The sequence below is a fragment of the Pimephales promelas genome, chromosome 14 (genome assembly GCF_988280905.1).
Source record: "Pimephales promelas chromosome 14, fPimPro1.hap1.1, whole genome shotgun sequence".
NCBI lineage: Eukaryota > Metazoa > Chordata > Actinopteri > Cypriniformes > Leuciscidae > Pimephales > Pimephales promelas.
In genome coordinates this window covers 27,232,621-27,247,770 of record NC_142782.1, presented here as the reverse complement: position 1 = coordinate 27,247,770, position 15,150 = coordinate 27,232,621, and the positions used below count along the sequence as shown (strand labels likewise).

Genomic DNA, 15,150 nt, shown 5'->3' with positions numbered 1-15,150 from the left:
TGTCTCATTCATCACAATGATGCAGAATCAAGTCGATTTTTTCATTTTAAAATGCTGATTCTAGTATTTCTATGTGGTTGCAAATGTGTTGAGATCTTACTCATTAAAGAGGGAAAAAAAAGTCCTGCAAAGCTTATTTATTGAGAAATGGAGGAATAACTGAAAATCATCATTTTCGCTCGTAATCGGCAGCATGTCACAAAATATGTTTTTTATGCATTAGATATCATGAAATAACCATGAATATCACATTTTACAGCAACTAAATTGTTAGAAATGTATACACTACTGTTAAAAAGTTTGGGGTCATTGAGTCTATCACGATTCACCAAGGCTGTATTTATTTGATAGTAAAATATTATTACTATATTATTACAACACCTGTTTTTTTTAATACATTTTAAAATGTAATTTATTCCTGTGATTGCAGTCCAGATAAGTGTAACAAGATCCTTCAGAAATCAGAAATCTAATAAGCTGATTTGGAGCTCAAGAAATATTTCATATTATCATCCATAGATAAACAGTTGTACTACTTTTTTTTGTCATTTTATGGAAACTAGAGCCCGACCGATAAAGGATTTTGAAGGCCGATCCAAATATTTTTGGGTTTTAAAATCCGATATTCCGATATTTCAGCCGATATTTAAAGGATTTTGAAGGCCGATACCGATACAAATATTTTTGGGTTTTAAAATCCGATATTCCGATATTTCAGCCGATATTTTATTTATTTATTTGAAACTGGACATGATAGTCACAAATTTTGTCATGCTTATTTGAGTGAAGAGAACTGATGGGGATGTTCTTTTAATTGTTATTCAAGCAATGTATGTATCGTGACTAACTCAACGAGTGTTGCCAACAGGAACGGTGTAGAGTGCCCTCTGGTGGACAAACTATACAACTCCAACACTCATGACATGGTTCAAGCGTGTTTCGCCCGTTTTTATTTTATTTTTGAAATATTAATTTATCGGCCATTATAACTGCCGATACTGATAGTTCGAAAAATGCCTAATATCGGCCGATAATATCGGTCTGCCGATATATCGGTCTGGCTCTATTGGAAACGTATTATTTGATGAATAAAAAGTAAAAAAAAAAAAAATGCATTAATTTGAAATGTTTTGTAGCAATGTCTGTTTCCTGTCCCTTTTGATCAAATAAATGCTTCTTTGCTGAAAAAAAAAGTACCAATTTAATAAAAAAAAATCATAATGAACTTATGAACGGTAGTGTATTGACAGTTAATGCTGCAAAACAATTTTTCTTTGTTAATTTATGATACCTAATTAGAACTCTGATCCATAATACAAACCCATTCATTCTAATGTCTAAAAAACACATTTTACATTAAAAAGATGAACAGCTTTGAGGTAAAGGCCTCGAAACGCACCTAAGTTCAAAGTGAAAGCGTATTGTCGTCAAGTTTGGCATCTCGAAGGGGGCGGGGGGGATGGTTTGTACCGATATCACACCCGCTTCAACACATTAGCTGTGTTGCCCCAAACCTTACTTTAGTGTGTGACTTATGCCTTTTGTTTTTCAATCTGACCCAAGGGCACAGGAGGGGGGTAGTACCAGGGAGAGCATTGTAAAAACACGTTGCTCCCAGCAGGATACCTTCCATTTCTTTCATATGAAGAGAAAACTTCAAATGAAAATGAACATGAAAACCTGCTATAACACCACATCATCTGGTAGAAGTAAATGAGGTTCTAGCGTGGCGCAGATGTGTACCCGTGTTTGTGTTGATGACTGTTCTCTTTTAAAGGGGAATGAGAGAAACAAGGTGGCACTCCAATGGCAGGAGACAGATGCCATGGGTGATTGTTTACATTGTTATCCAATTAACAAACCATAAGAGGAGAAGCATCTGTCAACAAACAAAGCTGTTGTTTTCCTCCACTCTCCTTGTCTTTCGCTCTTTTTCTTCCTCTCACTCCCTCCCTCTTTTCCCAGCACTTGTTAGTTTCTTCAGAAACTTTCTCTTTGGCTCTCCCGAATTAAATTAGACTTCTCTGTGCAACGCTGGTGCTTCTAACAACACGGCTGACATACAAACGCACACACACAGAGTCATAAAATTAAAGTACGATTAAAACCCTGTAGAGAACCGTTTTCTTTCCAACCGGGGATGTTAAGACCAAATGAATTCAAACGTGCCCTGGGTAGTGTGATCTCCACTGATGAACAATATATTCTCTGACTTCCAAAGTAAACAGAAGAAGAAGGGTGTGGAGACTCATCACCGTAATCCTGAAGAGGTTTATTAAAGCAAGAAGTGGCCGTGCGATGGAGAGGCCCGGGCGGCTGTTTTCTTTGGGCCTTGATGATGTTGATGGCAGGTAATCCTGTTAAACCTTTAACACACTCATCTTCAACGGCCCCACACAGTCACCAAACAAACACAGAGGACAGCCTACCAGATGACCAGAGAAAAAGGGGCACGAAAAGTTCTACTCGGCTTTTGAGCCCTAAACGGATCGCTGACTATGGCACCTATTAAAAAAAAGGTTTAAAAGCAATTAAAAGTAGCAAAAAAAAGTTTAAAGTTTGGGGTCGGTATGATTTTTAAATAAAGGTTTTGAAAGGTTCTTATGCTCAGCAAGGCTAAATTTATTTTATCAAAAAAAAAAAAAAAACAACAGTAAAAACTTAGTAAAAAAAATAATTTTGTGACATTGTACAAATTAAAATAACTTTTTATTTTTTAATATATTTTAAAATGTTTTTTTTTATTCCTATGATGGCAGAGATGTATTTTCACATGATCCTTAATAATTCTAATATGGTGATTTGGTGTCGTGAGTAATGTTGTGTTGCTTAATAGTTTGGTGAAACAGAGGTACATATTTTTTCAAAAGAACAGCATTTATTTGAAATAAAAAATTTCTGTAACACTGTAAATGTCTTTTTTGTCATTATAAAATGTCGATTTAATGCATCTTTGCTAAATTAAACTATTCAAATTTCAGAGTGCTAGTGTAATAAAAAACTATGCAGCTGAGGGCAAAATGTGGGGAACAAAATTCATACACATATTGTGGTACTCAATATATATATATATATATATATATATATATATATATATATATATATTATTTAAATAGCTACTCTATTACTCAATTCCTATGTACAATAATAATTAAAAACACGGGCAGCTGAATGCAACGTTTACCAGCACTGTTAGTGTAAATATGTTTTCATGTGTAATTTGAGCTGTACTTTTAGATTAAAAAGAAAAGAACATCACTGACTGTCCTGTGTACATTTCTACATCCAGACTATTTGAAAAGTCCTGAGGGAATTAATACGGAGTTCACTGGAAAACAAAATAAAAGAGTGTCTCAGAGAATGATTAACTGATGTCACTTGCAGCTGCCAGTTTACTTTAATTAATTTCATTATTAGTATACTTAAGGATTAACCTGATCAATAACACAGTAAAAACTCATTAAAACGACAATACAGAGTTTCATAATAAAGCAGGTGTATGTTACCAGGCCGAGGCAAAGTAAACCAACTAAAGGCATTATTATAAATTAAGAACACAGGTTTTAAGGTCTGGCTTCCGAATCACGCAGTCAAAACATTTTAAGTAAATTAGTAATAAGCTGAACGTCAGTTCTCGCTGATGTGATGCGAGACTTGTTTAAACTGAAGACCTCCACTTTAAAAGCCAGGCAAATAAATATTGCTGTTCATTAGCGCTAATAAAAGGACCTGCAATAAGCGGCTAAGAGAGAAGGAAAATAAAGAGCAGACACGCGAGATGTGGTTTTCCAAACAGAAGGAAAAAAAAAACAGAAAAAGAAAGAAAGAAAAAATACAGCTGAAACAACGCAGTTCTAATGAAGCCATTTAGGGTTCTCTACCATTAATTAAAACCCAATAGCTAGGTCTGTGTTAGCGCTGTGTTGTAGAGTGTTTATTTGGCCAATTAGGAAAGCGGTGGGAGATCATTATCTGCCTGTAGGAGCGGTGAGGGCGTTAGCGTTCGCAGTGTTGGAGAAAGACTCTGCTAAGGGCTGGAGACGGAGACGGAGGGGGGGACTGTTCCCACCTCTGGGGAGAAGTCAGTTCTGGCTCCATGCTTGTCTTTAGAATGACCATGGGATGCTAAGGGGGGGTCTAAAGGCAAGAAGCCAACGTAAATGCAGACAGGCCAGGCGCTGACGTAAGTGATGAGAAACCACAAATACACTCTAAGGATTGAAAGAAACAGAAGTATTGGTTTTCAACTGGTTTTTCTTTAGTACCCAGATTTTGGACGTCACATGATGGACCAATACAAAAAATACTGCACTTACGTGAACAATGCACTAAAATCCAATAACTAAATATTATACATGATATACATATATAAAACTTGGCTACACAGCTATATATATAAAAAATAAACTTGGCTATATAGTACAGAAAACTGTACTATATATATATATATATTACAGTTTTCTGTACTATGTAGCCAAGTTTATTTATGTATATTTATATACACATATATATTATATATGTATATATACACACACACACATATATATATATATATATATATATATATATATACACACACACAATAAATAATTTTATGTATCTATTGCATTTTAGTGTGCTGTATATACACACATATATAATAATTTTATAATATACACACACACACACAATGGCTCAAATTGCATTAAATCTTATACATATACTAATGATTACTTCTCTTTTACAAAGGCTGCAGATCAATTAATTTTATATTTAATTATTGGATCCAGATTGGATTCCTAGATCTAGACTGAAACTTAGGGGTGATCAGGCTTTTTCAGTCGCTGCACCGACTGAACTGTGGAACAAATTAATTTTGCATATCAGAAAGGCTCCAACAATATCCATTTTTAAAACGGAGTTAAAATCTCATTTACTATCCCGTGCTTTTAATCCTGATTAGGTGCTGAGGCATGTTTTACTTTGAATTTTGTATTTATTTATTTGTATGTATGCTATTGTTGTATTATTTGTTCTATGTATCATTAGTATTATATTTAAGTTCTTTGTACAGCACTTTGGGCAACAGTTGTTGTATTCAAGTGTGCTTTATAAAAATAAATAAATAAATAAATTGGATTTCAGTGTATTGTTTCAATATATATATATATATATATATATATATATATATAAAATAAAAAATAAATTTAATAATATATGATATAAGAAAAAATTATACTGTTAATACAAATCTATAAAGCTTACTCCTTTCATAAATAGTTTTTTTGTTTTAGTTTTATTTTATTATTTGCATTTAGCATTATATTCTCTATTCAGAACAGACCTGTGATTCATTTTTGAGTCTCACCCCACTGTTCGACACGCAACACACACAAGATTAAGTTACTCGTCCAAGAGATGTGCTTCATGTATCCTGAGTTGGATAACTTAAAAAAAAACAAAAAAAACAATGGAAAAGAAATCAAGCTCATCAGATGATTGGAGGTCCTCTAAGCGCTGGTGTGAGTGGAGATGTGACTGTGCCATGACATTAATGAGTGTTATGAATAGAAAGGGAATCCTGAGGCTGCTTTCTAATCCTTCCTCACACTCTCGTTCAGAAGAGTGCAGGTGCATTGGATCTGTCCATCAAAGGGAAGAAAAGAACAAACAAACTGACAAACACAACCCTCGCAGGCCGCAAATGAAACAAAAGCCTTCAGACACTTTTCCATCTCTCGCTTTCTAAACTCCTCTGTTTAATCACTCTCTTATTGCTGGCAATTATCTTGGTTTTGGATGCGGAGATGAGGAGGACGAGGAGGGGGGGGAAGAGAGAGAGAGATGAAGTTTAAACATTTGTGCAGAATTACAAATGCAATAGTGCTCATGGCCTAATCCTGTGGGAGGGATAGAGAGAGTCTGTGGCAGAGATGATTTTAATTAGAAGAGGCAGAGAGAGAGAGAAAGAGAGAGAGGATTAAACTCAAGCACTGTAGTCACAGTCACAAACACAGCCTGTTTTTCCTGCTTTCGCTTCCCTCATTTTGCTGGATACACATTTCACCCTCAGCAGAAACGCGCAACTCGATTCTCTTTTGGTTTCCAAACAGAGACTGTGAATAAATGCAATGCAACGTGTGAAATGGCGTTTGTTGTGTGTGAGGCTGTCCGAGAACAAGTGTTTATGTGGGTTACAAGTCACTTTGTGTTTGTGTGTGTAAAAGTGTGCGTTTGTTGGGGGGCCTTAGCGCTCATCCCCAAAGGGTTTGGATGACATGCTGTCTGGGCAGGCCTGCACACATCTCTTGATTAATGGAAAGCCCATTTCTGTTTCCATGCTGTTAATTAGTCAGGTCGTTAAGAGCAGCGCTTGTTATCTACCTGCTGTAGAGTGCACAAACACACACACACACAGAAAAGAGAACTGCTGACTGTATCCGAAGTAGCCAGTGCACCTTTCTGCTTATGAAGGGCCGCAATTAATATTCCATATATTATGTATGCACTTGTGGATAGATGTAAAAAATAAAAACATAATAATAAAATACACAAGAGGAAAAGAAATACTAATTAACCACGCATGGCTTTTAATTAATGTGCAGGTGTGTGACTATATGTGGACTTGTACAGTACACACACACACACACATAGACTGAGATGAGCAACAAACTTCTGCCACACGCTGGGATTAACTAGCCAATTATACACTCTATTTTTCCTGCTGGGCTGTAACACTCACACACACACACTCTTTGCGCACACACACACACAGTTATTAGTGCACCGCAGATGGACAGGAATTAAAAGATATTCACCATCAGTGGGGCTCTAGACTAATATCAGTCATGTTCCAGCATGGGGAAAAATGCCCACAGAAAATATATTGAACAGGAAGGAGGCGGGAGTGTGTGTGCACTTCTGTACCTACATCTATAATAGCTGTGGCTACAATAATCATGAGTAACCATATAATATTATCATTTATTATCCTATTGATTATTACACTTTTTAAAGTGTGTGTGTGTATATATACACAATACAAATAAATAGCATATATAAAAATGTTGAGAGCCAAAATAAATGGAAATTATAAGATTTTTTGAAACCTATATAAATCTAAATGTTTGTGTGCATGTGTGAACTCACATTTCTGCGAGGAAAAGTGGTGAGCAATTTGAACTCATCGGATGGGTAGCCCTTAGAGGCGACGAAGTCGAAGAGGACCTGGAGTTTACAGCTGCCCAGGAACCGCCTTTCCAAAAACTCGCCGCTTGGCGTCCGAATGCGCAGTTTGCTGATTGGCTCTTCGCCCTCCTCTTTGGGCTCTGGTGGCAGGGCCTGCTCCAATGAGAGACGGATAGCCTGCGCAAGGGAACGCAAAAGAGTAACATTACAGAAAAACAATCAAGATGTATCTCATGAACTAACCAGAATTCATAACAGTTATGTTTTAAACTTGGAGATTTATGGCTAACTAAACGCTGAATGACCACTGAAGCACATTATATACATCTGCACAGATCTTATGGAAAAAAAAACATGCAAGTCGTGCGTCAAAGGTCCTAAATTTAGCACTCCTTCACAGCTTGATCGTGCTACTTAAAACAACACCAAAATCTTTCCGTTTTGTACGTCATAGAAAAATCACACAGTTAAAAAAAAAAAAAACACAAAATGAGTATAAAGCGAGGGATGGGGAGGGAAACAGTGAGACGTCGCATACACGTTGAAAGAGAACGAGAGCGAAAGTGAGAGAGAGAGAGAGAGATGAGAGAATTGCGGCGTCTCTAGTGACACAGAGCACGACCTGCCGCTCCTCTGGGCTTTTCAACTCCAGCTTGTTGTTCCTGTTATGACACTGGGCAGCATATGCTGTGACAAAACACGCAGGCTTTATTTACACACCATAATGCAATTATATTTCATCAAAGTGTACAACAGTAGCTCATTAGCAGCAGGTGGCTTGTGCGAGCGCGTGCCGGCCCTGCTCCCTTAGGTAGGGGCCGCGTGTAAAAAGCCCTCTGGGGGCCGAACGGCGTCTCTCCCCAGCCCTGCTCAGGATGTATGCGTGCACGTACGTATCTGTGTGTTTCCTGGTCCCTGCGCACAAAGGGCACTAAGGAGCATCCTTTTCACTGCGCTAAACAAACAAGAGTGTGTGTTCATGTGTGTAGCACCTGACGGCAGAGAATAATGACATCACCACTCCCCCCTCTGCCTTTCATGCCCTGTCCGGGTCACAAAAGAGTCCGACTCGCAAAGCATTTCCCCTCTCTTCTTCTTTATACACTTCTGCTGATTGTTTCCCTCCAGTGGGCTCATTGTCGCCACGGACCCACCGAGGTGCTGTGGTTTGGGCGGGTGCGAGTGTGAGCGCGTGCTTGGATAGACTCCAGGTGGAGAGCATCTTACTGCTTTGTTTACACACACACAAAGTCGCAAAAATGATGCACAGAAAGAAATGGCACATACGCGCACATATGGTGGTCAAACCGTAACAGCTGATGAGAATCGCATGAAATGAATGTACGCAGGTTTAAATCTAATCTATCCCTTCAATAGCAAGAGGTTAATTACGATTGTGTGTCAAGTCAAACATCATCGGGATGTCGTGAAACTTAACAGTTGACCTCTCACCCGTTTCACGGCTTAGAGATTCACATCCAAAGGCGTGACGTTTCACAGACGAGCATGGGAGGGAAAAACCATAAATAACAGTCTTTTGGACTTCAGTGCAGGTGATTTTATCAGTATAAACGTGTGTGTGTGTGTGTGTTTGTGTCAAGCTTCTTCTCCCCATGGGTTCATTACAGACATTAGGTGAACAACTTTGGACCCTGCTCTCATTAAAACACAAGGCCGCTGCTGAGTTAACATCTCTCACACACACACACACACACACACTCTGACACAATTACTTCGCCTCCAGGACGTCTTTTTGTTTACCTCTCCACAATGTCTCAAATTAAAAGCTTTGTTCATTAAATGCTATTGTAGGGTATCGTATGTTTGAAGGTCTATACTGTAGCCTACACACATCGTCCTGACATGAATGGTACCATGGCAATAGGAGATTGAACTAATTACATGCTTTTGTCGAAGCCTAAATGTGCAAAATTATCTCATATAGCAGTTTCACCTGAGCTGGTCCGGTTAGTATTTACTGCTGAATAAACAGACGATGATCTACAGACGCCAGCGTGCCAAGCTTTTTAACTAAGCAAATATCTTATTAAAAAGAGTGTGTGTTGAACTTCTAAGCACACTAAATGAACAGGTTCACTTCGACAGCGCCATCTGTAATACATTTGAATGTTAATACAGTGCTATTGTATTCTGCTGATTAGCTGATAGGGAACAGGTATATTTGCACACTCCTACATCTACAGGTGAGATTTAACTTTCCGTGACACTTTTTGAGGCTGTCTTTGTCAGAGTGTCAGTGCTTTGACATGCACCTGTCGTTTTGTACTGCTCACATACAGGGCGACAGCGCAAACACGGCATGGGGGCGGATCGCAAATATGTATGTGATTTGTGTAACAATGTAAACTGTGTGTATGATAAGAGCAGTTATGACAGGACATGCAGCTTTATGACTGTCACTGCTATTTGTCGGTTTATGAGGCATGAAATCCTATTTAAGAGGCATGTTTGGAATATCCAGTGAGTGAAATTGGCAGGTTTCAATTTAAGCATTGAGCATCAGTGTCATTTTTGAGTTCATACTTTCTGCTTCACTGGATGAGAAAGATTTAAGACGTTTTCAAAAAGCATTAACTGGAACTGATATGCAACGCAAAGAAATAGTAACACAATGCAGGAAATCAGTCATATATTGCAGTCAAACAAAGCTTTGCTGGGATCTACGTAGAAAATAACAAGGAAACTAGTACATTTCTGAGAACTCCAGATAGGAAAGAATCATGATTACGTGGCTTGTGTCACGCCACTTTAAAAGTGAATTATTTAAGGCCATTCTCAGCTTTTCTTTGCATCATCCTTTGCACTTGTCATATAAACTGGGTTGTTGAAACCAAACAAAGCTCACCTCTCGTTCCTCCTCCTGCTCTTTTTTGATTCGCTCCTGACGAACTTGCTCCGCCTCTTCTCGCTCTTGAGCTTCTCTCTGTAAAAATGGTACCATTATAAATACACATATATATATATAATATCAAATTCACTAGCAACGTACCATACTAAAGTACCTCACATAAGAAATGCAGCACTTTTTATTCCACTATCATCCTAAAGTAAAATTAATAACTTTAATAAATAAAGACTTAGGATGCAAAAGTCTGTCTGATATTCTTCTTTTAAATGTCACTCTAATCCGTGACAGTTTTGAAAATAAGGCATTTTTAATAACTGACTAACAACCTTTTCATTGTCATTAAAGTGAAATTACTGAACCAAAACAAATTTTGTTTGCTCATTTAAAAGAAAAATGTCAGTTGGACTTAGAGGATTTTGCATCTGAAGTCTTCCAATATTTACAGCAAATAAATATTCACAGCAAAAACAATACAGTTTCTAGCACTTCATGTATGAAGTCCTAATAATTATAATAATAATAGAAAATTTAAAATCTTGCCAAACCTTTTTACGATCAGCCTCCAGTGACAAACGATAAGCTTCATCCTGTTCTCTCTTGACCAGTTCTCTGGCTTCACGTTCATCCTGAAAGAAAAGTAAAAGTGGTTAAAATAGCAAAATCAATGTTTAATTTCTAAATATGAACATTAATATTAATATTTACATTTTATAAAGAGTAGAATCTAAAAGAATTAATTTTTAGAATTAAATGAATTTAAACTTGAAAAAAAAATAAACATGATTTTGCAACATTGAAGACAGAATTAATAATAAGTAAAAAAGAAAAGTAAAACAATACTAAGGTTAAAATTTATTTATTTATTTTTGTGGAGCAATAGAATGTTGCACTATTGGAGAAAAGGGGCATTTTAGTAGTTCTCTCAGACCACTATATTTTCTATTATCTAAATCCTATACCAGATAGCCAATAAGAGCATGTCTATCCACATAGCAGATAACAATCCCACTGGATCTTTGACGTATGAGATGGTTCCTCATCATTGTCAGCAGTAATGGCCACATACTGAATTCTATTGTATTGTCAGACACACTAACTGGGGACGACTGAAAGAGTATCTTATAGAAGTGAATGTGTGGAGTTCCTCTACATACAATAGAAGGGCTCTTTTATTCTTGTGAGTGTGTGCGTTTGTGTGTGTGTGTATCCTGTTTGTTAAGACCCAGCTGCAGGTCTACCTGCTGAGGCCGACGACTGTGAATAACTACTGTTGCTTTTGTGCAGTCAGGCTCGTGCGATTGTCTGCGGCCGCTTTTAGGACTAAGGGTCTTTTCTCCTGGCTGGACTTTGTGTGGAAATGTGAAAGAGTTGTGACTACACAGAGCAGAGGAGAAGAAAAGCACGGATAGAGGAGAGAAAGAAGGGATGGAGCACAGAGGCTGATCAAAGCAGAGATACATCCTCAAATTCTATTCAGACGAGCTGTAAAAGAGTGTGTGGAAACCATGTTGTGGTATAGGAAGAGTCTGTGGGCTGATGTGTGTGGGTCTCTATTTGTAATGTCGTAACACTGAAACAATTCAGGAGAATCGGGATTACAAACAACTGGACCTTTTATCTGAGGGCTGGAAATAAGAACAAATATACACTGACTTTTCTGAACACACTATGGTTTTTGAAAAAATGCCTAATCTGTTGCTAGTAAAAGGCAAAACCTTTCAAAGCACTTTCAAAAGCACTTTCAAAAGCCACTGCTATAATAAAGCAATTAGTCATGAGAGGCTGCACTTTACACTGATTTTTCTATAGATAAGAAGTATTGTTAGATACAATAAGGCATGTCACTAAAAACCTCTAAATCATGGTTTAAAAAAGTAATGGCCTCTCATGGCTTACTGGACTGATGCTATTACGACAACACACTTATGAAAGATTGAGCTGTTAAATCAATTATTTAATGATCAATGACTCAAAAACTGAGTTATTTTTCAAGTAAGAAATACATTTCATTACCCTAACGGAAACCTACAAATAAAATAAAACATAACATAAAACAAAAACCAAACCAAACCAATCTAAACCCAAAGCAAAGCAGAGCACAGCAAAACAAACAAATAAAAAAAAGTGTGCCATAACTGGTCATCATGTAGGTATACACATTTACAGAAAAATTTGCAGTCAGTCTCTTTTCAGAAAACAGACCAAAAATGTATAATTTCATACAATTATTTATACGATGCCTCTAATTATCAACAGCAAGTAGTAAATTACAATTCATGGCTGTGATGCAAGCAAAAGGCTCGTAAAATAAAACATGGCATATCTATAGCAATAGCGACTTTATTTATATATGGCACAATTAAAACAACACAAGTTGACTAATGTGCTCTACAATGTCACACAGAACACAATCTAATGAAAACTGTTTTATTATTTTTTTTAAGGGATAGTTCACCCAAAAATGAAGTTTCAATCCTTTAGGGAGCCTATGTAGGAGTGATCTAGCTCTCAAATTTAATCAAAAATACCTTCATTTGTGCTCCAAAGATGGACGAAGGTCTTGGTACAGCATGGGGGAGAGTCATTAATGACTTATTTTTCATTTTTGGTTGAACTATCCCTTTAAGTTAATGGCCAATTTAAAACTCTTTAAATTAATTAGTCCAATTTGATTATCTGTTTACTCTATTGCCATCCTTCTACATGAACACTAAGGTGAAAAAATAAATAAAACGGGGTGAGCAAGCCATGTTTTTCTCTCTCTAGAACACTCTACATACAGTGAGTCAGTGCTGTGACCTGTACTGGAGCTGATGGAGCAAGCGGATAACTACTTTACCCCTGACTGCACAACCCCAGGTCATGTCACTTACACACACAGAGGAATGCTGGTGTGATCTTGGTGGATGAGTGTGTGCTGTCTGAGTTTGTCTGTTGATCCAGACAGTGTATATAAGGGGTGTATGTCTGTCCATCCATACAGAGGGACAGATACACACAGGTCACCATGAGTCACCTGACTGTATGGGGCAGGGATGACACACACTCAGGGACATTTCAGCTAAGAACTTTAAAGGGCAATCCTAAACTGCCTCAAATGGCAGGCTGTTAGTGGTGGCACAACAAATGCTTTCAAACAATCCCACACATGTCTAAGGTGGCTCACTCATTTGTGTCCAAACACAAGGTTAACAAAGGGTTTGGATTCCAGTGTCACACCCATGATTTGAAACGCGCCATGATCATCAGCACCTCATAGCCGCACTTAAACAAACACATTCGATCTAAAACCACATTTTTCAACGCTACAATACTTTGTCCATTCAAAGCCTTTCATAATCTGATTGAACTGGGTGATCTTTTCTTTTTAGTGAAGCAAGAATATTCAGCGCAACTAGTCCAATTCACTAACAAATGACTCTCATGAACTGGTTCTTTTTTAGTGAATCAAAACATTTACAGCAACCAGTGTTGTCCAATTCACAAACAAATGACTTCTGTGAACTGGTTCATTTTGTTGAATCAGAAATATTTACTTTACCGAATCAGAAATATACAGTGGAACAAGTGATTCACTCAAAATAAATTGAATTGGAAAAGTGGAAAAGAGAGCTGTTAAATTAAAATGTGTACCAAAACCCAACCTTTATTATGTAAATAATTATTTATATTTGTTGGGTGAGCTACGTCTTTAACCACTTTTTCCGCCAAAGAATGTTTTTCAGTGAGCAGAAAATTAATGAAAACTTGTCACTCGGCGGCTAAAGGCCAAATGTGTAAACTACAGAGTGAAAATATCTCCTTTGCATTTCCTCTGGCACCCTCAATAACACTGAATCCCTGGTTGTGTCCATTCACATCACATTTCCTTCACAGCCAAAAATATTACAGCCATTAATTGCCACGAGGAGCAAACAGTCAAGGAGCTTCCAGCAGAAATCCATCAACATGTCAGAGTTATTCAAGCGCTCTGACTGAGGGAAGCAGAAATTTCACAGCCTAATGGATCTAATGGAACAGATACAAATCGAAAATAACGTTTTTAACCGAACTTACTCACTGAGCCGGGAAAACGGCCTAATAGCAGGAGGAGATTGAATGAAACACCTTGAGTCTAGCAGAAGTGTTCTCACACCGAGACAATGGCAAGGTCTATGTTGACACTTATGACATAGCATAAATATTTTCTGTTGCTTTTTGCAATTGATAATCATTTGAAGCATGTCACGCACGGGTGTGAACAGAACAGGAGAATGCTGGGACGAGGCAAGAAATGTCATGACTTATCAAATCACTTGCATCTAATCAATGTGCCTCAGGGGGACAGTAACCTGTGTTTGCTGTCTGAATATTTCCCACCAAACCCCAGACACAAACATTTAACACACACAGGTGAGGATGGATGAGTAATTAGCTCAACTCATGGCAAGTATGGACAGATCTGTCATGAGAATGTGACAACATTAATAATTAGTCTTTTTAATTGGAACTTAATGTCCTCTTGAAATTTGCAATGAGGCATATGAAGAGTTCAGATGCAAAAGCCTCTAAATGCCATTTGAAATTTTCTTCTTTAATGATGATTTTTTTATCAAACTTGTACATTTAAGTTCAGTAATTTCACTTAAATAACAATTAATAGGTAATTATCATTGCAATTTGAGTGAAATCACTGAACTTAAATATACAAGCTTGATAAAAATGAAGAAAATTTCAAATGGCACTTAGAGGCTTTTGCATCTGAACTCTTCATATAGAGATCCACTATTAAGAATAAACTCTAAGTCTCAGATATACCAATGTTATTCATGCTATATGACAGTTTATTATTATTAAGTTTCCAATTCATTTGAACAGATGGACACATTTTGTTTCAGCTCTTTGTAAATGCATTTGTTTGCAGACCAAGCACTGATTTAAACAATCAAATACCGCATGCAGACATGACACACTGAGCTTGCATCCTGCCAGCTTTGTGTCGACTTCATAAGCACAGGCCCCCGCAAGCTTACATTACACAGCCAGTGAATTGTGCTTTTGCTTCCACAGTTTGTCTGAAACCCAGACAAACACACAGACACAGGCGGAGTATCTATTCTTACCCCTGTGTGGCA

The 15,150-nt window shown here is 37.4% G+C and overlaps 1 protein-coding gene across 2 annotated transcripts in view; it reads right to left on the bottom strand.

The window, feature by feature from the left end:
- Positions 1-15,150, bottom strand: part of faf1 (Fas associated factor 1) — a 65,980-nt gene that overhangs the window by 2,036 nt on the left and 48,794 nt on the right. For both annotated transcript variants that reach the window (XM_039675591.2, XM_039675598.2), the window contains exons 16-18: positions 10,582-10,662; positions 10,034-10,111; positions 7,129-7,344 (exon numbers count right to left, since the gene is read on the bottom strand). In XM_039675591.2, the coding sequence (XP_039531525.1) occupies positions 7,129-7,344; positions 10,034-10,111; positions 10,582-10,662 (375 nt within the window). The remainder of the gene's footprint in view (positions 1-7,128; positions 7,345-10,033; positions 10,112-10,581; positions 10,663-15,150) is intronic.